General features: G+C 36.2%; 1 protein-coding gene across 1 annotated transcript in view; it reads left to right on the forward strand.

Moving 5' to 3' along the window:
- Positions 1-7,577: 7,577 nt before the first annotated feature.
- The window catches only part of LOC149530388 (polyadenylate-binding protein-interacting protein 12-like), a 77,475-nt gene continuing 61,336 nt past the window's right edge, over positions 7,578-23,716 (forward strand). The window contains exons 1-8 of the mRNA XM_089810922.1: positions 7,578-8,891; positions 9,070-9,177; positions 10,594-10,638; positions 10,749-10,821; positions 10,996-11,108; positions 11,280-11,339; positions 11,518-11,565; positions 11,674-11,742. Coding sequence (XP_089667048.1) covers positions 8,178-8,891; positions 9,070-9,177; positions 10,594-10,638; positions 10,749-10,821; positions 10,996-11,108; positions 11,280-11,339; positions 11,518-11,565; positions 11,674-11,742 — 1,230 coding nt within the window. The 5' untranslated portion in view covers positions 7,578-8,177. The remainder of the gene's footprint in view (positions 8,892-9,069; positions 9,178-10,593; positions 10,639-10,748; positions 10,822-10,995; positions 11,109-11,279; positions 11,340-11,517; positions 11,566-11,673; positions 11,743-23,716) is intronic.

Raw genomic sequence — 23,716 nt, forward strand, 5'->3', positions numbered from 1 at the left:
CCAAGTAGTTAATGAAGAAGATAAGTTGTGAAGCTGTGAACAGATGTAGGTGCAACTCAATAGGATAGTTAGAATGTTGGGTGGGGTGGTGAAATGTTTCAAGGGTATGAGGCTATGTGGCAAATTGAATGGTTAAATTTAGTTGACTTGCTGATATGGTTGATCTAGTATGTCGTGAATGTAATCCATGAAACAATTAGAAAGATTAAGGGGAAATGATTTGCTTGCCTACAACCATTTTTTAATGTCCTCAATGTCATTGCACTCCATGCTTCTTAAATGCATAATATGATCTATTTTGCTTTGATTTGATCTCTTGCGACTGAGTGCACTCTTTCCCTTGTTCTTTTTGTCATTTCTTATAGGCAGTTGCACTTCATCAATAGATTTTCTTCTCATTCTCAGTTATTGCTCTCACCTGCAATCCAATCCCATGGACATGGGAGTTTAAACTCAAGGTTGTATCTAGGTTATGCTTTCATCCTATAAAGGCAAGTTTTGTTGTTGTTCAAATCTCTCTTTTTCTGGTCTTCTGCAAATATTCTCTGTAAATGTTCTTGCCTTTTATTCAATAGAAATCACTACTATCATATCCATTCTCAACCAGTTAAATTTGTGTAGCCTGATTATACATCATTTTTCTAGATGTATTTTGGCAATTGTAATACCATATGATGATGTTCATTTTGGTTAACTAATTCGTTAAGTGAATTTGTTGTATTCCTTATCTGGCTATGTTATCTTCTTGACTTCTCTACAATGTTAAGATTGAAAGAATATAGATAGAAGTATGTCTTGTGAAGTCTACTAGATTATAGTGTAGTTATTAGGATGAAGTAGATCAACATATTATTTGGTGTATCACCCCTCTAGATTATAATAGGTAGTTTTATTTTCATGCATTTCCTTCTCCCTTTTCCTCTTGAGAAATAATTAGGTGCATCCTGATAGTAAGGAAATTGGCCTTCTCTGGAGACTCAATCTCACAGTTCAAGTCCCACAGCTTGGAGATTGTTTCCATGTTACATGAGGTCACTTAAGGGTCATACCTTAAGCAAGGGTGCATATTTTTGTATCAACATTACCTTTGAGGTAGTTTTGGCTATCATGATTTCTTGCTTGGGATTATTTGATTATTTGTGTGTGGATTGCATATTATCTCTCTTGCACAGTGGGAGTGGGAGCCTGATTAGGTGACCAAGCGTTTGGGAGGTAGTGTCTTCTTGCCATTTCGGTCCCCCTTACATTGCTAGTTGTTGGATGGTCATTGATATAGTGGTACCATTATCATTCTTATTCTTATCTTGGAGACTTCTATTCGTTTGAGGTATCTATGTATCATACATTTTGAGATCCATCCAGATATTGTATTGTATATTGATGTACTTATATCTATTTTCACAAACCCTATGACATGTGCAGTGGATGTTATTCATTATATGTGCTTTCATATTATTAGTTGTACTTATGCATTTGCTTATGTGATAATGTCTCTGTTATTTCTATATGATCAAGAGACTTTGGACTTGAGACTTAAACTAATTAATACAAAACTTTTTAATGCAACTCAACATGAAGGAACCCTTGAGGAATGAAAATTATTTTTGCAATTTACTTATGTGTACTTGATGGGTATGTATATATTGCTTTTATATTATTGTTACTTTGATGTTGTTTAGACTTATTATAAAAAAAAAAAGTTCATTAAACATTGTAACATGTTAGTTTTGTTTCTCCTAGGTTCCTGAGAGGGGTGTTACATAGAGCTTAGAGTAGATCTCTTAAGTTTCCAATGTTAGGCAAGGAAACTCATTAGGGATCTTGAAACTCATCTATGGAGACTAGAATGTAGAAGTGTAAAAGAATGTAGGGGCAACACCAACACACAACCACATAATGCCTACCAAAACTAGCAACACTACTGCACAATTTTTCCCCTACACCCACCCTTTCCTCATTTTGTTCCATGCCCTTTGATTAGCAACAACAATCTCCCTTCTTTTTGGGACTTCTACATTTAGGTTTCTTCGACCCACCTTTATGCAAATCAGGGTTGGGATTGCGATTATATGCCCTACCAAAGATTCTAACTTGGGACTTGTAGATTTGCTATTAGGATCTGGTGATGAAGAGTTTGTACAAGAATTTGTGTTCTAATTAGTGGTAGACATAATCTCTACACCTCATTGCTCTATATTGTGAATACCCCCCATTGAATAGGTCCAGAGTTTGATCCTCTTCAACACCTTCTCCTTCTTTAATAGGTGAAATTGTGAGATTAGTTTATGGAATGATCGATGGGCATATATTGTAAAGTAGAAAGACAAACTTATTCCAATTCTAATTTCAAGAACCAAATGTAGAAAATGAATCTTCCTACTCATCTTCTAGGTGAACCAAATGCTTGACATTGTATTCTAGAAACTATTTTCCAAATTTGCAAACCCTTGATTTCCAATATTCTAATATTGTAGAATTCTAGCATTCTACAATTCCAACAACCAAATGAACCCTAATTACCTTGATCAAAACAATTCCTCTAAACTATGAACATGTTAATATAATGTTAAAAACATAAATTGAAAAACAAACTTGATAATAAGCTTCTAATATGAAGCTTTAGAAAAAACTTTATAATTGCGAGGACAAAAGACATTAAAGAAATATACGCTTTTAAAACTCTATTATAATTTTATTTGATATCATTAACGAAAGTGAAATGAGAATAAAGGGCACTTTATTTGCCCACAATTTTGCTAAGGAAATGTTGTTATTAGGTAAGGGTCCACTTCCTACCTGAGGGCAATTCAAAGTGGTAAACCAAGCTAAAACCCCCACTTTCTATCGTCCAACCGAATATTGTTGCCACATAAAAAGGAATGCACATCTACACCCCTGATTAGACAATAAATATGGCTTTGATAGGTATTGAGATCAAGCCGCTATCAAGGAATGTCTCTTAATTCCTGATATGCCATATTAAATGGTCCATCAAATGTGGAAAACCAAAACATTTATAGAAAAAATCATAAAAAATAAAAGATTCAAGTTGTTAACTTACTCCGTTTAAAAAATGAGGAAGAAAATAATTTGACATGGTAGCCATGCTAGCGGGTGGCATGACGCATGTCTTATGTAGCACTAGTTCTACAGGTGACTATGAATCCCTCCCTCAACCACATTAGAAATGTTAGACATAAGTAAAACATACAAGTACAACATACACATGCAAGTATGGGGTAACCATATAATTGCATATAAATAGCACATCTAACTATTATCACGAGATAAATGAAATCAATGTATGAACATACATGTATCATCATAGAAATAATCTTGAACACATGAAATAACTAAGTAACTCATCACATAAATCAACTAGGTATGAAATAACATTTGATCGAATTCGGTAACCAAGTATCTATAGTCATAAAACTGACCTAAAAGAATTTGACAAAATAACATGAAAAGTAAACTAGGGGTAGGCATTACAATAATAGTAACAAAATTGAACTCTGCAACTCAAATTCTTTCTCTATCCTCTTATTGTGCCAATGTCGTGCCAAATACCTTCTCAAATCTCAATACCAAATTTTCAAACTTGCAACACGCTGATCCCTTTGATCGCATACACACATTTACCAACTATGCATATCACTTGCACAATTCGCAAATCCACAACATTTGCATACTTCATTGCAAGGAAAATAACTTTTCTTTATACCATATCCTCAAAATAATTTGTTGAGTCAGCTTTAAGGCTTTCCCAATTAATTATAATAGGACCTTGTTAAGATATTACAATTCATTACTTCTTTTCACAATTACAAAACACTATTGACTCACAATAAATACAATTTCTCACACGTGCAACCTGTGACCTCATGTAGTCACTGACATCATCATCAGACTGTCTACTGTCACTGTCTAACTTTGCTCATCATGATTCTATCCTTGTTAAGAGATACAATCCAAACATAAAAAACTACTTCTCATGTACTCTATTTGCATGTTGTCCTCTGTAACTTTTGAATAACTTTCGCATGTCTTTGACTTTTTGCATGTGCATTTGTTTACGACATCAGGACACAATGTAGAACATATCCTCAACTATGCTTGATCTTATCTTCGATACATAATTTGTATGACTTGATTTATTGTCTAGTACCCTACTAATCTATACTAAAATAATAGTATGTTGACATCAATGACAAACACAATCATGAATGCAACATTTGAATCATGCTAACAATCTCTCTACTATCACAGGTAGGTAGGAAGGTGGCAATCTCGGTCAAAAGGAAAAGAGGAGGGGATAAGGAAGATGAGAGGGCTCCTGGCAAGGGAAAGGAGAGTATTTCTGAAGCTTAGGGAGAAAGGAAGGAGGAAGAAGGCTCGGTGAAAACTATGGTTTCTCTGGACAAAAAGGGAAGAAAAATTGTATGGAGGAATTTCCATGCTAGTATAGTGAAGATAGGGCTTGTAAGAGAACATATTAAGATGAAGGTGCTCGAGGGAAGGGATGGAAAAATCCAGCTAGAAGAGCTTATTGATCCAAGCTTGGTGATTCTTAGTGACAATGCACAGGAGATGAGTATGAACTTCCTAAACAATGCTAGAAACAACCTCGTAGACAATTTTAGGTTCATAAAATGGATATTTCATGAAATTGAGGAAATTAAGTTCAGATTGCAGGGACATGATAGGCCAAAAGGGGTGGGAGAGAATGTCAAAATTGACAAACTAGAGGCTAGGGTTTCAGAGATTGAAAAAAGGGTGGAAAGGATGGAGACTACACTTTGCAGCTTGGCTAATCAGAGCCTTAACATTATTAAAGGTCTAAATGATAACATCATTTAGTTACACAAGATGATGGAGGAAAATAAAAAGGGTAAGGAGGATAAGGACATAGAGGGAACTAGGGTGACTGAGGAGGAGGAGTCTTTGTAGGAGGAGAGCTCGACTAGAAAGAGTAGGGTGGAAAAGAGAGAGGGATGAGTTGGCTTCTGAGGATGATAGTCACTTGAAGACCAATGAGGCTGAGGTCAAGGAAGAGATGTAGTTAAAGAAACATGAGCTGGCTAAAGATCTTGTTCCCTGACCGCACTTCCTGGTTTTTGCTTGTTCCCTGGCTTTTGGCCTTTTTGGATTTTTCTTTCATTTGATTGGTTGGGTCAGGCCTGTTATTTTATTTGTTGCTTAATAGCTAGGCTTGAACTATTAGTTTTTTTATCTTGTTAACTAGTGGGTTTTAGGAACCCCTATAAAAAACCTGTTTTACTTAATAAAAAACAATCTCTCTATTGTTCTAGCAATGCTTAGGACACTCCCCTAGAGGAATACCATCAACATTCATATGAGCTAACCATTGGGTCAAGGAGAAACCCAATGAAATCATAAAAGAAATAAACTTGAACTTGAAGTTCTTAAAACTTACATTTCTACACACTTAGGGGAAATTATTGGTTACAAAGACATGATTGTGACATTGCCATGACAATTACTATGATGTTTATAAAACAATCATGGCATTTTTATAGTTATGGTGACTACACAAATGATTTGGTGGTTTAACCTGTACCAATTTAGACATGGTTAGTTTTGGACTTAATTGTGTAAGATTTGTTCTGTACCAATGTTTTAGGTCACATTGCTTAATCCATCATCAAGATAGTAGTGAGTTGGATGATCTAATGTTGAAATTTCTTATGCCTATTTTCATGGACAATGCAAATTTAATGTCTTTACCTAGTTAGAACTACCAATTTTGTCAATATGGGAAAAGTGAAAGAGTTTGAGGTGCAAACAAATTAGGAACACAAAACTATGCAACATAGGATGTTAACTCCATAAAAAAGATAACTTTTAATCATAATCAAATTACAAAAATTAACCTCTGCATAATACAAACATAGACACATAGATCTAAAAATTTAGAGTGCGTGAGAAGAATTTATCTCAACTTCTATATAAATGCATATCACATATATATTAACAATTATCTTTGAGATATCTTCATTAGAATAAATAAATAAAATGGTGTAAAAGTGGACATAGTTGGTTAGATATTTTAGATTCATCCTAATAGATGTAGAAAGCCCTATTGATTATTATTTGGTCATAATTAATCGATTCTATATAGAATTTAACTTATATAATCATCTATGAGGGTTTGTTTGGTTCCTAGAATTAGAACATAATTGGCATTTACATAAACTAGATTTTCCAAATTCTGCATTTGTGTCCAAAATGACAAAATATAATTGGAATACTAGAATTCTATTTTTACCTCAAATCCTAAATACTAGTCTTCCATCTAGATTCCTAAAACTGAAAAATGAATTCCAATTCCACTTTTTTGAGGATTGGAAAAAATTGCATTGTATTGATTTTTTAAATTTAACATTGACTACATTCTATTGTTTGTCTCATTTTGACAAAATACATCCACCCACATAGAGCCTAGTCTCTAATGTCAAGCAAGGCAACTCATTAGGGATTTTTTGACTCATCTATGGAGACCAGAATGCAGAGGTGTAAAAGAATGCAGGGGCAACACTAACACACAACCACATAGTCCTCGCCAAAACTAGCAACACTTCTGCACAATTTTCCCCTTGCACCCACCTTTTCCTCATTTTTTTCCATGCCCTTTGATTGGCAACAACAAACTCCCTTCTTTTTGGGACTTCTACATTTGGGTTTCTTCGACCCACCTTTATGCAAATCGGGGTTGAGATTGCGATTATCTATCCTACTCAAGATTCTAACTTAGGACTTGTAGATTTGCTGTCGTGATCTAGTGATGAAGAGTTTGTACAAGCATTTGTGTTCTAATTAGTGGGAGACATAATCTATGCACCTAATTGCTCTGTATTGTGAATGCCCCCCATTGAATAGGTCCAGAGTCTGATCCTCTTCAACACCTTCTCCTTCTTTAATAGGTGAAGTTGTGAGATATAGTTTATGGAAGGATTGAAATGGGCATATTTTGTAATGTAGAAAGACAAACTTATTCCAATTCCAATTTCAAGAACCAAATGTAGAAAATGAATCTTCATACTCATCTTTTAGGTGAACCAAATGCTTGACGTTATATTTTAGATTTTCAAACACTTACTTTCCAAAATTCCAGTATTGTAGAATTCTAACATTCTACAATTCCAATAGCCAAATGAACCCTAACTACCTTACCATAACAATTCCTCCACACTATGGACATGCTAATATAATCTTAAAAACATAAATTGAAAAACAAACTTGATAATAAGCTTCTAATATGAAGCTTTAGAAAAAAGAAATATGCACTTTTTCAACTCTATTATAAATTTATTTTATTTGATATCATTAAAGAAATTGAAATGAGAATAAAAGGCACTTTATTTCCCCACAGTTTTGCCAGGGAAATGTTGTTATCAGGTAAGAGCCCACTTCTACCCGAGGGCAATTTAAAGCGGTAAACCAAGCTAAAACCCCTACTTTCTACCGTCCAACCGAATCTTGTTGCCGCATAAAAAGGAATGCACGCGTACGCCCCTCATTGGATAATAAATATGGCTTAGATAGGTGTTGAGGTCAAGCCGCTGTCGAGGCCTGTCTCTTAATTCCCAATATCCCATATTAAATGGTGCGTCAAATGCAGAAAACCAAAACATTTACAGAAAAAATCATAAAAAAGAAAAGATGCAGGTTGTTAACTTACTCCGTTTTAAAAATGAGGAAGAAAATAATATGACATGGTAGCCATGCTAGCGGGCAGCATGACACACGTCTTATGCGGCACCAGTTCTGCATCATCGTACGCGCATAGATCATTTCTCAACTTCCACGTATAAAAATTGATCGATTATCGCCATACCCATCATGTATTGCAATGGCTATCATGGACATGGGCATGATGCTCCAGTTAGTCTAGTCTAGTCCTACCCTGAGAGGAAGGCAGAGGAGGAAGCAGCAGCAGCTGTGGAGGAGATTAGGTACAAGAGAAGAATTAATTAAATATGGAAATTTGATCGTCCCTCAGTAGCTATGTGTGTCTCAATTTGGTACAATCTGCAACAAATGGAGTATAGATGAATATGCTTGGACTAGCTGGCGATGCTTCTTTGACCTGGTTATTTTTTTTTTACGGCATGAAAGAGTAGGGTTTCACTTTTTTTTCTTTGACTGTTTTGATCATGGCAAACGAAGCTGCTGTGGAAATAGGAGTAAATGTGGCCTCAGCAAGTCGGAGTTTTGGCCTTGAGATGGACGACAATGTGCAGGTTTTGCAGTTGAATGGCCGCTTGAATGAGCAGGTTCAGCAATTGCAGCAGAGTATTCAGTACAGCCAGCAGGTTCCTTTGCAGAATCGGGTTAGTATGGGGCGGGATGAGAAGCATTTGCTGCGGAATCAACAAAATGCGCTGCAGAGCCTGCACGTTGAGGAGTTGCAGCAGAATCAGCTGAGCTTTGATCATAATTCGCAGATTCAGCGAAATGTTCTTCAAAATCAGCAGAGCACCGAGGGAAATGCTCGTATTCAACATAATGCGCATGGTTTAGGGAAGCAGAATCATAACGAGGCTGTGCAGGTGGGACATATTGCGCAAATTTCGTCACCTTCCGCTTCTTCTCCTTCGGTGCAGCAGCGCTTGGGCAGTGGTGGTGTGCATGAGAATGGAAGGGAGAACATGGAGGCTCGTTCGCAGGATTTCCATCGTGATATGAGGGACCTGGAGGATCTGCTCTCGAAGCTGAATCCTATGGCCAAGGAGTTCGTTCCGCCTTCGCTTGTCAGCCATGCTTCTGCCTTTTCTGTTGTCAATGCTTTTATGTATGACAATCCTAACACTAACTTCATCAACGGCACAACCAGCGCCTTTATCATTAATAACAATAACACTAGAAGGGTAGGGCATGGAAAAGACATTCCGCGTCTCTGTTCAAGTCTTTGTTACTCTAGCTTTTATTTTTCGCAGTCCATAATTACTTCAGAGCACAGCTTTTTAAATAAGACCTTAGCAAATTTCAGATGATCTAAAAATATAGGCTTTCTATTTGACGGCTTTGCATCTGATTGTGCGTCAGAGAAAAAATAATAATAATGGGAAAAACAGAATGAACAGCAGAACAAGCATAGCTCAGAGAGAAGACAGCATTAGAAGAACAGTATATGTCTCAGATATTGATCAACAGGTAAGTGTGCAGATTTTGTGATCATTTATGGTCTGTACAAGGGAGTTGATTGTATGCTTATCAATTCTATTAGTTTGTGACTTTCGCTTGTATGGGTAAAAGGTTACGTTTTTGGCCAATTTAACGCATGAGACGAGCTTGCACGAGCAGACGACAGGGTTTCTTTTCATTCCTTGTCTAAATATTGTTCAAATTTTGTACACCTGGGGTTTTTACCTCACGGCCAAGCTGGGGAGTTATCCAAATTTTACAAATCCAGCTCATTCTTCGGAACAATACGCCTGCAGTGGAAAATGATCTGAATGTTTTCATATCCATACGATAAACTGAAACATTTGGAGTACTAAAATTTTGACTTCTTTGTTTGGTGCAATTATTTTTATGGCATGTATGCACAAGTTGCTCTGAAGCATATTCTTTTCAGTTTGTACTCTAGAAAATTAACATACTCCGCATATATATCCATGAAGGGAAAAATATTTTGTATCAACCAGGAAGGATTGCAAATTTCGGTCTTTTCCCCCCTCGAAGTATATAATAAATTGTTTTAAACGAGCACAATTGATATATGGAAAATTTTATCTTCTCCCATGTTTTTCCAACTTAAGCAGTCCAAAATAAGGATAGAAGTAGAGCTAAGAAACTTATCTACTACCCAGTTACAAAAGCTATGGCTATTATAGCAAAAAAATTGCCAAATTAAAAAACCCACTGCGATTTAGTATTTCTTCTAGTGTGCATATAAAACATTTACTGGTCCTCTCTAACCTCAGTCAGCGTATATTTTCTGTGCTTATTGTCATAAATCATAATTCTAGTAGAATAATAATGGAAGTCAATTGAATTATCTAAGTTTTATAGGCTATATATATGCTTTGGGATGTGTGCTTGAATTTTTTCGACTGTCATTTTTTTTCACCGAGTGTTTTTGGCTGAAGCTTTTTGACTCTTGTTTTTTGGTTTAAAACTTTAGGTGATTTATTCTAAATTTGCTTTTCTTCTTGCTGAAATAAGAGAGAGAGCTTCTATTTTTGTCTTCCTCAGCTATAAAGGAAGTCACTTAAATCAGGTTGGCAGCCTCAAGAGGTGCCTTATAGTTCAGAAATTGTAACATCAAGACAAGATAGGTGTAAATGATTATATATGAATGCGATCGACTTGGTAAATGGAACTTTAACATAAACGCACTTTGTGTTCCTGAAAAGGCACACTTTTGGTATTCTTATTTTTGTCTGCAGGATTTTAAAGACATTGTTTTGGATGATTATAAAATATTTTGAAAATGAATATGTAGCAGATTATTCCAGTTAAATAATTTTTTAAAATTTTCTAAAAATTTGCCACTGTGACATTTGAGCATGTGGGTAGCAGCAAAAATCTTAACAATCTATGTTTGCTTTTCTTCAAACGATTCAGGTAACTGAAGAACAACTGGCAGCACTGTTTATCAATTGTGGGCAGGTGACCTTTCGCGGTTCATTTCTTATTCATCGTTTGCCTTTGTGTTGCACTCTTCATGAAACATTGCAATCAATGAGCATTCCTAAGGCTGGAATCTGTTTTTGTCGAAGGTTGTTGATTGCCGTGTGTGTGGCGATCCGAATTCTGTTCTCCGTTTTGCTTTTGTAGAATTCACTTGTGAGGGTAAGTCTTCATTTGGGACTAAAATGATAAATTGGTTCAGCAGGGCCTTTCTTGTGTAATTGTAAATTGAAAGAGTGTTTTGCTTCTCGTAAAATTGTAAATTGAAAGAGAGTTTTACTTCTCTGTGTAATTGTAAATTGAAAGAGAGTTTTCTGCATGATTTTTAATCTGTAGAGGATGCAAGAGCAGCTTTGAGTCTTGCTGGGACCATGCTGGGATATTACCCTGTCAGGGTCCTACCTTCAAAAACTGCAATTGCCCCAGTAAACCCAACATTTCTTCCCAGAGTGAGTCTGATCTAACTCATTTACAGATTGTGTTTCACTGTCCTAGCATTGCCTCCAGGAGTAAGATTAATAAATTGCATAATAATGCTATTATTTCAATTGTAGCAGTCATTGTGACTACTATTTGCTCTGTTATAGAAGCCTCTAATCGTTTTGACAATCATGATTCAGTCAGAAGATGAGCGGGAGATGTGTGCACGGACAATCTATTGTACAAACATTGATAAGAAGGTGGCGGACTACAAATCCCTTCTATTAATTAAAGCTTGGTCTGCAATTGCATAGCTTTTGTAGTTGAAATATATGTTTTATATTCCAGTATGAGTTGGGTTGAAGTATGTTGAGCTTGCATATGCAATGATCTACTCGGGAATAGGAAGTGTTATTGTGTGCCTTTGCCAAATTGTAGGTTTCTCAAGCAGATGTGAAACTTTTCTTTGAGTCACTTTGTGGTGAGGTGGGTGCCTCTTCTCTCTGCTTAACTCATGTATCCCTTCTTGTGCTTATTTCTGGAGATTGAGATGAAAGGATAGTGGATTGAAATATTTCATCAAAATATATTCAGGTTTCTCGTTTGAGACTACTAGGAGATTATCATCATTCCACTCGTATAGCGTTTGTAGAGTTTATAATGGTAAGTCGCTTATGTACTAATGAAATCCCTCTCATTTTGTTCTGTTTTTTTGTTCACATTGTTAGTTGTATTTTGCCCCATTTCTTAAATATTTGATTATGTTGCTCTAATTATTGATGTTTCTTAAGGTTTTGATTTTTAGCCTTTTGGCATACATGCGCATTTCTATTTGAGAACTGATTTAATAGTCTGTTGATGCAATGCCATGGGGAAATGAATGATACAGCATTTCAATTCGAGAGCTGGTTGCTAATCCTTTGAAAATGATATGGTTGGCCAGTGATCAGAATGACAGACACATGCATTTTACTTTCATAACAATAAGCTATTTGCAAGTATTAAGTTAGCTTTTTCAATTTAGGGTTAATTAATTTTTAAATGCACGAATTCTTTGGAGAGAGAAACACACAGAGGTGCAGAGTCTTCAAGTGTTCTTGATTTGTCAATGTTTATTGAAGAATCTTTTAATGTTAAATTACAGTCTCTCAAGTCTTCTTTTCTTTACTTTTTGGGAAATCAAAAACTTTGGTCTGCTCATGTTAGAAGTTGGAAGGATCCCTGGTTTCATTCTTGTCCTGTTTTGGTTCATCCCCTATGCATTAATGTTTTTCATTGTGAGATTATTTGTGTTTAACTAAATTCTGTTATGGCATGCATCTTTTGTTTGATTGTTTTGTTCAAAGAAATTCCATCAAATAGTGGCCTTATACATGAGATTTGGAGAGATAGAAATAGGTAGTTAAAATGGCTTGATTAGGTCTCATGTTGGATCACAATGGTTGAGTCAAGATATGTTATAGAGCACTTATGCATTAGTGTTACATTAATTGTGTCTATCTGCATGGTTGTAACTTCCAGCAGTAGAAACATATTGGTCTCCTAGTTCACAAGTTACAAAAATTATTTTATCAATATAATTGCATGTATATGTTGATATGTAATGCCGAGAAGCTTGAATTAATGGTTTCTTAATTGACAAGCTGAGAAAATTATTTTATCAATATAATTATATGTACATTTTGATATGGAAGGAGGAAAAGTTTTATTAAGGTGGTTGTGTGCGTAGTTTAATAACTTGGACTTGTCAAAAACTTATTTTGTCTTGGGCTAAGAACCTGGAAAAAAAAAATTCATAAAAAAAACTTAAATAATGTTTGGGATGCACAAGAATGATTTATTTTCATTACTGATAATTGGGGACAAAAAACAGCAAAATGCAGTCTGAATACAATAGTCTGACCAAGTTGGTCATTTACAAATGGCACCAATCAGGCGTCTAAAGTCTCAAAACAATATTACATAACATCATCTGACAAACTAAACAGTAACAGATTTAATGTAACAGGTTATAGTTTTCTTATGCAGAATAAAAAAGACATATAATATAGATTCTTATTCATGATCAAATCATCCTTCTTTGTGTCCTGAGCTTTTTCATCCTATCCTGTCACTTTCTCTTTGCCTTTTCCATTATCCTCTTTCAGTTTGGTTCTGTTTACCAGTTAGGGTAAAGTGATTTAACACATACAATAGATAACAAGGAACGTAACACAGTATGAATAATGCAATATCAGAGAACTGCCAACTTCTGCATTAATGCCAGATAAGCTTATATACAAGTATTCAGAATCCACAAGACACTCATTACCCCATACAATGATGATCTATTTCATCTGAGAGAGTGCAAATATAGGTCCAAAGGGGTGCAAGGTGAACCAATGCTACCCATAAGGACCTCAATTACACTAACAAACATAATGACACTTAATAACATTATTATTTCCCGACAATATAACAACCCCCCCCCCCCCCCCCCCCCCCAAAAGAAAGAAGCCCTCATCTCTGATGACGTACAACAAAATGGAATGATGCTGACCCAACAACTATACAAGATAATTAAGGTCGAGGAGGTTGAGAATACATCCGTAAGGATGTAGGCTCGGTGGTGGTGTGATTGCCAGGCGAGCTCGCAACTCGTACATCTGCTGTGTCCTTAGTTGCAAGTCTTGATCAGCTACCAATTTCAGCTCCATAGTGTGCTTCACCATCATCGCTTCTTCCAAGATCTTCTCCTTGACATTCATAGTCTCTGTGGAGCTGGTTGGATGAGACTCCAACATAGCCCTCTCTACCCTTGACTCCTCCAATTGTGCTAATAATGCATCCCTCTCGAGCTGCCCTGCCTCCAACTAAGTCCTCATGGCTATCCTCTTTGCCACCCATGCCTCCTGCTTGCTAGCCATATCTATCTTGAGATGAGCCAACTCTCCTAAACTGCCTCCAATTGGGTAGTCAACTCCTCCTGAGCTGGCGCAACTGCGACCAGTGCAGCCTCATGAGTGGAAGATATGTGCTCTGTCCACCTGAGTGGAAGATAACCCTCTTGGAAGGCTTGCTCGTTCTTCGGATTAGAGCATCCACTTAACTCTCTCTAGGAGATCTCAATCCTCTGACATAGTTAGGGACTCAGTAGTTGACCATCCCTCAGACTCATAACATGCTGTGATTGCCTCTACACATTTCCCATGGATAGAAGCCGACAACCTCTCTTACTCTTGGGCCACACCCTCCTGAGCTTGTCATTGAGTAGAGGCTACCACTCTCCTAGCTCCTGTGACCACCTCTTGCAGGTATTGCTCCAAGCCACTATCCCCAAGCTCCCTCAGATGCTTATGTGCAAGGCCATGCTCCAAAATCTCTATCAACTATCCGATAGGCACAATGTCTCTTTGGGGAATCCTTTTGCGCTAACTCTACCAAAGTGTCTCACTCCCAGGAATGCTCGAAGTCTATTTGCTCGAACTCCATTGACCTGACTTACAAGTTATCCCCATCGAGATCTACTACCTCATGAGAAGGAGGTAATGCTTGTCATTGAGATGTAAGGGTGGTCTCAAATGGCACCATCAATGTCATGTTATACTCATTGAGCCAAGAATTTATTGCTGCTGCATTGGCTGTTGGCATAGCACCGTTTCTTAACATCTATAACTCTCGTTGCGATTCACCCAATGATTCTACTCTTTCCATCTCTATCAATGTTACCTTCATCTCCGTCTGTGGCTTTTTCGCCTCTCCCACAGGCATCTCCACACTCTGTAACTCTCTGCTAGGCATCGCTCCACTAGGAAACTCCGTAGTCATGGACTCTGCTATAGTCTCCACTACCTCCTTTGCTACTGGAGGTCCCTCGACCAACTCCATTGCAGGTGGTGTAACTCCCTGCACTACTATTGGTGCCATAATCACAAGTGTGCTCATTTGGCTGATCGTAGGAGTAAGCGTCATGGTCACCAAACTCATTGTCGTCAGTGCAGTTAAATGTGGTGTCTTTGATAGAAGAGGTCGAGGGAATAGTACTAGTGTAGTAATTGTTGTCGCAACAGCCGTAGAATCTATGGCCTTGCCCTCCACCACTTGGCTACCACCATCTCCAAAGTTGGCAAAAGTCTTCGAGGTAGCCTCTCTGCTATTGTCTACATCCTTGGACTTCGGACTCCAAAACTATCTAGCATCTCCTCTTTTGTCCTGCCGGTGCAATCCTTGTATCTTTATGCCTCCAATACATATGAGCGGCTCGCCAAGTGCCAAGGTGCCTTCAAGCTTCACCCCTAGTTGCTTGCGTGGCCTCCAGATTGTGTGGGAACATTGTGGAAAAGAAGTCTCTAACATTGTGTGGGAACAATTTTGATAATAGCCCACCTTGGGTTGAACATAATAAGATTTTATCTTAGGACATGTTAGGGGCCCAAGGAATGGCTTTTAATAATGATTTGCTTACACTTCAAAATTTCTAATCAAGGATTCTTCTTTTATTTTATGATTTAAAAAGAAAAATAACGAACAACCCTTTTTATCATTCCGTAGAATGAAAAATAAATATCAAGCTTCTTGCCCTAGATTGAAATAAGCTAGTTATTATTCCGTCTACTTTGCCCCAGAGCTTTCTTATCCTGATGATGGTTCACAGAGTATGATCTGAAACATTGATGTAAAAAAGAACATACAATCATTTCAAGAAACAACTATGCTCAATACTACGAATTGTGGAAACTTGCATTTACATCTAAACAAGTAAAATAAATGGCGACATTCTTAAGCCTACACTCTTTAAAAAAAATTAATTATAGACACCATTACCATATTAGGGTTGATTTCTATAGCCTTTAAGGAGAGAATACTTACCTCCCTTTGTTTGGGTGTTGAGGTTTCCTTCTCTTTGACCTTAGATGACCCCTAGACGATTTCTTCCAACTCCGACCTCGAAGCAAGCCTTCTCTAGAACTTTTTCCTTGGATTGTAGGGTTTCTTTAAATCTCTTGCTGTGTTGGCCTTCATTAGGGCTTTTAAAACCTTCATCTTGCTGAGGCCTTTTCCCTTACTTCAATAATTGAAGGACTAACATCCATACAAGATATTTGGGAGGTAGGCCAAATGGACAAAGAGAAATCGTGCCATGGCTAGGGTTACAATTATTGATAGGCACAACACATGCAAAATAAGAAAACCACACCACAAACCACAAAATTCACCTACGTGGAAGAAGGTAAGAATGAACACAAAACAAGGGAAAGAGAAATCCTTATGGTGGACAAGGCTTCAAAAACCTTGCGAAGAGTCTTGTGAAGCTGACTGTCGTTGCTGGCTGCTTCTGGTTATCTCACCAATGGGATGAGCTTTAAGGTGTCAAAAGTCTTTGCTTTTTTGTGTGATCACATTGCGGAAATAGTGCTACGAATTTTTGAAGAATGATTTCAAATTTTAGAAAATGGAAAAGTCTCTTTTGGTCATAGCAACATTATCTCTTAGGGATCTATGATCAAAATAGACTTTGCCCCACAAAAAGTTGATCAATATAGATATCTTAAAATCTCTCAAGAAAACCTAATGCTTCCAAGGTTAATCTATGAAAAAACCATTCCACCCTATCTTATGCTTTTTCAAAATTGAGGAGAATTGCCACATCCTGACCTTGTTCATTGCATAACCTCACAACATGTTAAGAGGTTCTCTAATATGTATCTACTTTGGATAAAATTAGTTTGAGTTCCATTCTAAAGGTAGGTAGTATGTCAACTAAGCTTTGCAGCATGATCTTAGCCAAGATTTTGTAAGAAACATAAGTACGGTTATAGGTCTCCAGTGCTTTTTTAGGATTTGTCACCTTCCTTTGGCATCGCTTTGATAATACCTTTGTTAATGTTATTGCTTAACGAGCCTCTATCTATGGCCTCTCTATAAATCTAAAGCAGGTCATCATTAATTCATTCAAATTTTATTGTATAAAATCCAATTGGCAGACCATCAACCTTGGGAGATTGACTGTTGGACAACGACTTGATAGTCCAAACTCTTTTTCCAAACATATTTGCATCTTCCCTTCTTTTCACTTTTGGGATGACATTTTAGCATATTTCTCTAGCTGTAGTGTTGGGGCTAGTTTTCTCATTTCAGGTAAAGAGATTTTTACAGAATTTGCAGTATTGGTCTTCAATTTCTTCTGGGTCATTAATACTTTTGTCTTCAGACAAGATATTTCCCACATTCTCTCTTAACCTTCTTTCTTTAATGAATTTAAAAATGAATTTTGATCTTATATCTCCATAACTTAGCCAGTTTTATATATATCTAACCATTAATCCTTATGCTTTTGTAGCTTGAAGCTTCCTGAGTGAGTTCTTGTCAAGGATTAAATTATGGTATTGCTGTTAGGATATAATTGTGTAGTTTTTTAGTTGAACTCATTGACCCATGTTTCATGAGTAGTGATTCACACGAATCCATCTCTCATGAGAATAAATGGAACACTTAGCACTCATTGGATCTAGGTGATGCTCACAGAGGTGAAGCACTGGGACTTCCCGAGAGGTCACCCATCCTAGTTTTACTCCAGCTTGAGCGCACATAACTACATAGTTTTCTTCATGGTTAAACCTGCTCTTCTTGCAACCCCATTTGCAAAACTTTCACCAAGTGTTGTGCCTTATGAATCGTTCTTTAAAAAGCCCCTTAAGCTCATCAATTGATAAGTAGGAGATATTTTCCACAACAAGTCAAATTGTGATATTGCTATGAACATTTAACTATGTAGTTTTTGAGTCAAACTCATTGACCCATGTTTCATGAGTAGTGATTCACATGAATTCATCTCTTATGAGAATAAATGGAACACTTAGCACTCATTGATCTAGGCGATGCTCACAGAGGTGAAGCACTAGAACTTTTTGGGAGGTCACCCATCCCAGTACTACTCTAGCTTGAGCGCACTTAACTACGGAGTTTTCTCCATGGTTAAACCTGCTCTGCTTGCAATCGCATTTGCAAAACCTTCACCAAGTGTTGTGCCTTATGAACCATTAATTAGAAAGCCCCTTAAGCTCATCAATTGATAAGTAGGAGATATTTTCCACAACAAGTCAAATTCTGCTATTGCTATTAGGATTTAACTATGTAGTTTTTGAGTCAAACTCACTGATCCATGTTTAAATTGTAACTAATTTCCATGCTCTTTGGATCAATCTGGAGAACAGAGAACAGTGTGAGAAGTTGCTATGGGACATAGATGTAGATTTTCTGTTGTCCATTGCCTTCTTGTTGGCTGTAGTTTGGGAAATAATTTTCTGGCTGTTAATGTTGGTTTCCCAGATCTTAATGGCTGACTTACCCTTAAGATACTAGATGTTGATTCCCCTAAGGGTAAAAATGGAATCAACACAGTCATCATACTTGAGTAAACAAGTATTTAGTATCAATTTGTCATCTTTTATGTATTTCGGGAGAATCTCATTAGACATCATGATTTTGACCTTAATGGGATGATAATCAGAAAGGGTGGTTGGAACTTGGGACCACTCTAACCTTGGAGCCATCATCAATTTGGCCAAAGTTGAAGAAATCTTTGGTGTCATAGAATCTACCAAGCCTACAATAGATTCTTCTATTCCCTTTTTTGGAGTTGCACCAAGTATGTCATATGTTCTTATTCTCTATTCTCAACCCTTTCGAGGGATCAAATAGGTTAAGTTTTTTTTCGTTATAAACCAAAAATATTTTTCATCAATCTTTCCACCCCATATCAATTCCTCCATATTTGTCCTCATTATTTTTAATCATATTTAAGTTTCCCCCTCCTATCTATTGGAGTTCTTGGAGATTGCTCTTCCATTTCCAAAGGTTTATCCTGTCCGTATGATCATTAGGTGCATAAATGAAATAATTTTCAAATTTCTTATTATCCTTTTCAATGCCGATCCACACAGTTCTATAGCCAGCATAATTGGTACACTGTTAGAAAGGATAATACTGCTCCTCCTTTAAGTCTATCATGTTTAGTGTAGAAATGGTAGGATTCTTTTTAAATAAACTTCAGATTGGTGTCCAAAGTAAAATAGGCAGCCTCCACATCTTTCAGAAGGACATCATTTTTGTGTTTTTCAAGATTCAAGTATCTTTCCCTACAATTCACTTTCTATTTGGGGACTCAAGTCTCCTTATATTCCAAGAAGAGTAACTAAGGAACAATAAATGCTATTAGGAGGAAGTGTCCATATTGCTCCTAAATTTGTCAAAGTATTTAGGAATGTTATCTTCTACTTCATTTCTCTTGGAGCAAGGTTGTCTCATTTCCTAACTTCTCATTTTTGTCTTGCTTTTAGTAATTTTTTTTCAGCCATTCCCTCCTGCAATGGCTTTTGTTCTAAGTTGTCAGTTCGCATTTGGTTCCAAGTTCGAAGTTCAATAACCGGTTCGCAAGTTTGTCAAATTTTTTGGAAAGGAGTAAAAAATTTATAAAGTATATATATATATATATATATATATATATATATATATATATATATATATATATACGAAGCATGAGTAAAAATTAGAATGTAGCATAGTAGCATAAACACATATAAACAACAAAAACTTTAAAACACCACAAACAATAAAACTTGTAATTATAGTGATCATACCATCATATAGTAACATAGTTAATCAACTGCAACATCAAATATTCAAAACATTAAAAATATCAAGTTCAAGTATCATTGTTTCATGTTCATTGTTTAACTAATGGAATGAAAATCTATTAATATTCTAAGTTCTTCAATCTTCATCTTCTTCTTCTTCGTCATCTTCTTCTTCTCTGACATTACTTGCGCTACGACCAATGGGATCAGCAGCAAAAGCAACAATGGTATTGACATCAAAGTCATCAAAATCATCAATTGTAAGCCAAGTAGTGGAAGCATCCAAGTCCGCAATCTCTGCACCTACATTCCACTTCTTTCTCTTCCCTCCTTTGTATTCTCGAGTCTTGTGCGAAAGAAGGCGCAAGTTGTTATGCACAAATACTAGGTTCTTTGCTTTTTTTGATTGCAACCTATTGCGCTTCACTGAGTGGATGAAAGAATAGGTGCTTCAATTTCTTTTTGATGCATAAGAACTATCAACTTATGAAGACAACATAGGGTAAGCAATTAAAAAAGAATTAATTCAATCTTATAAAAATTTTAAAATCACTTTCTAGTCATGATTCTTTTGAAGATAAAGTGAGCTAATTTTTTTAAAATAAAACTTGTGATATAACTTTGATTGTAAGGGGCTACAATTGTTGCAATCTTTGGCCATGGAGGTACCACCAACCTAAGTCACAGGGTTCGTCGAATTTTCGACTTGAGGTTCAGAATTTGGCAAACCCATAAAAATGGAAAAAAATCCTCTAAATTTGTCATTAAATTCGTATAGAGTTATTTTTTGGATTTCTGAAGCAGAAAAACTTATTAAATAATGCCCTTTGTTTGCTGAAAATGCATCCAATCATATTTGAAGCTTGGCTAGGGAAAAAATGCATTGGGAATAAGATTGTTTGAATATCCAGTCGTGTCTGAAGCTCGCATTGCGTTTGTTTGCTCCGGCCTCCTGTCGTTCACCTCTTCCTCGCTGTGCGCATCATTTACTCTCCATTTAGAAAACCTTTGCGTACACTTTCAGTCGCCCGTGCTTCCATTTCCGCCGACAGACGTTTTCTTCAGTGATGAGCATTTTTTATTTATTTGTTTAGGTTTGAACGTTTATTAATAAGGCTATAAATTTATAATAATAATAATAATTGTTATTTTTAATATTAGGTTTCAATGTGTTATAAGATTATAACAATAAATGCTATTTTTATTATTGTAAATATTTGTATCACTATGTAGTTATCGTCGGGAAACATTTATATTTAATGTATATTTATTTATTTAGTATTAGTGAAATGTTAATATTTTGTATGTATTATATTTATTTATGATTATTAATATATTAATTATTACAATATTAATTATTATTATTATTTTAATTTTGTAATATTAACAATTTTATTTTATTAGTAAAGATTAAATAGAATGATTATTGTTTTTTATTATAATTTTGTTTATTAGCAAAGGAAAGTAAAAAAATCCTAAGTTGCCGATTCGGGTTTGGGGACAGGTTCAGGTTCGAGGTTCGGTTCGTGGGTTCGGGCAATTTTTTTTTTCCCCATTTGGGTTCGTGGGTGGGTTCGTTAGTATATATATATATATATGCAAAAAAAATATAAACTCATATAGTTGTAAAAGTAAAACTAAGTCATTCCATAGTATGAATATATCAATGTTACTTGATTATTGATCAATGCCAAATGTCAAAGATAAACATTAAATACTCACTCATTAATCTATGCTAATGTTGTAAATAAAATCATACATTGAATTACTAAAATGCAAAATGGAATTTCAAAACATAGACTACTTCATCAGATTGATAGATAATAAATTATGACTTAATAAAGTTTGAAACTGTGAAACATAGTGATAAATCATAAATGACTCAATGAGTCAATGACAAATGTTTAAACATAGTTTATCAAAGATGCAAATGCCCTTCAAGGGTCAAATGGGTCATCAAAATATGAGGGATCAATGGCTTCATCCTCATCTATGTCATTGACATTTTCCACATCATTGGAACCCAAACCGGTTCCACTAGCCCCAGATGCAGCCACATCCTCCTCCTCGTCTAGCAAGGCAATTGTAGATATATCTTGGACAGTCATATCCAAGGTAGAAGTCTCAGGTAGTACATCCCACAACTTCTTTGGTCCCTTCTTATATCCTGGATCCTTGCATGATAAGAGGCGCTAGTTGTTGTGAATAAATACCAAGTCCTCTGCTTTCTTCGAACCCAACCGGTTACGCTTCACTGAGTGGATAAAGGAGTATGTACTCCAATTCCGCTCAGTAGCAGAAGAGCTTGCAACCTAGAGAGACAACCAACAAATTTTTAAAAATTATCTAAGTAATTTTACAATACAATAGGAATTTAAGAGTGCTAATTCGACAAGCTAAGTGGCCATAAGAAAAGGAAAAAAAACTTAAATACATACTTGTGACAAGATCTTAATGGCAAGAGGTTGGAGGTACATGTAACTTTCCCCATGTAAGTACCACCATCCAATGGCATCCAATTTACTTTGGACATTGATTGCATCAGGCTCTACATTTTTGCTTGAGACAAAATCAACAAACTCTCTCCTAACATTTGATGCCACATTAGGATCACTAAAGAGCCTGTTAAGTGCCGTTTTATACCCAGCAACAACTTGAGGATCTCTATATGGTGCCACTCTACCAGGAATAGCAAGTATCTCACTGCTATAATAGCTAGGAGAAAGTGCATATGCCAAGAGGTGTAAAGGTGTAGTCATCTTGTTCCAACGATGTAGAACAATTTTCTCCACCTTAGTGTACAAGGTATCAGGATCCTGCTCTCTCCTCTGAATGACCTGGGATGTCAAATGATGTACATGTAAGTTATCTTGATGTAGTGTTAATAACTTAATTAAAATAAAAAATCAAAATCTCTCAATAAACAAGGATGAAGTATTGTATAAAAATTTAAACTTACTGATTTCATTCTTTCTAGCATAGTGTCCATGGCATCATATATGTTCCCCAAACAAGGCTCATCCGTGTCGGCATACCGAAGCATAGAGATGATGGGCTCAGTGAGTTCTAATGCATATTCCACCCTATTCCAAAAATTATCACTCAAGATCAAATCCTTTACAGTTTTGGCCTTTTCTGTATCAGCTTGCTTCCATCCACCCCATTTGTTGCTAATAACCATTTGACTCAATGCCTCTTTCACCCTGACAAGTCGTCTAAGGACGATTGTGTGTGAAGCAAACCTTGTTTCAGCAACCTATTACCATGTTAATTCAAATTGTAAGTTAATATGATAAGTTGATAACACAAAAATTTAAGAATATGTATTAAATTTTGTAAAGTATGACACAAAAATTAATATGATAAATGAAGCTAAATAAAGTTTAAAATTTACCTTCAATAATTCCAAGTAGGAGAAAGTTTTGAAAATTGCTTGTGACATATGGTGGTTTGTCACAAACATTTGGATCTGCTCACCCTCCTCATACACATTTTTCATCGATTCAATTTGGCTGCCCATTGTTTTCATCACCAAGTTCAAGGTGTGGACAGTGCATGGTGTCCAAAAGATATGCTCATATCGTGTTTCTACCAAAGCACCTGCAGCCTTACAAACTTTAGCATTCTCTGTTATTACTTGGACAACATTGTCAACTCCCACGGACTCTATGAATTCAATGAGAAGTTGGGCAATAAAATTTGCATCCTTTACTTGCCCTTCACAATCAACCGCCTTCAAAAACATTGCCCCCTTGGGGCAAACAGCAATCACATTTATTAATGGACGGTTTTTGCAATCTTTCCATCCATCAGAGACAATGCTCACCCCCATTTGGATCCAAGAATCTCTTATTGATTTGAGGAGGTTTTCTACATTCTTTCTCTCCTTATGCAATATGGTGGTTCTCAACTTTTCATATCCAGGGGATTGGTAACCATGAGGTGCATCATTTATTGCTTTCACCATCTCTCTCCAATAAGGGGATCTCACTAGATTGAATGAAACACCATTTGTAATGAGG

The sequence above is a fragment of the Cupressus sempervirens genome, chromosome 11, assembly GCF_028749045.1.
Source record: "Cupressus sempervirens isolate cs-2001-9-10 chromosome 11, ASM2874904v1, whole genome shotgun sequence".
Classification (NCBI taxonomy): Eukaryota; Viridiplantae; Streptophyta; class Pinopsida; order Cupressales; family Cupressaceae; genus Cupressus; species Cupressus sempervirens.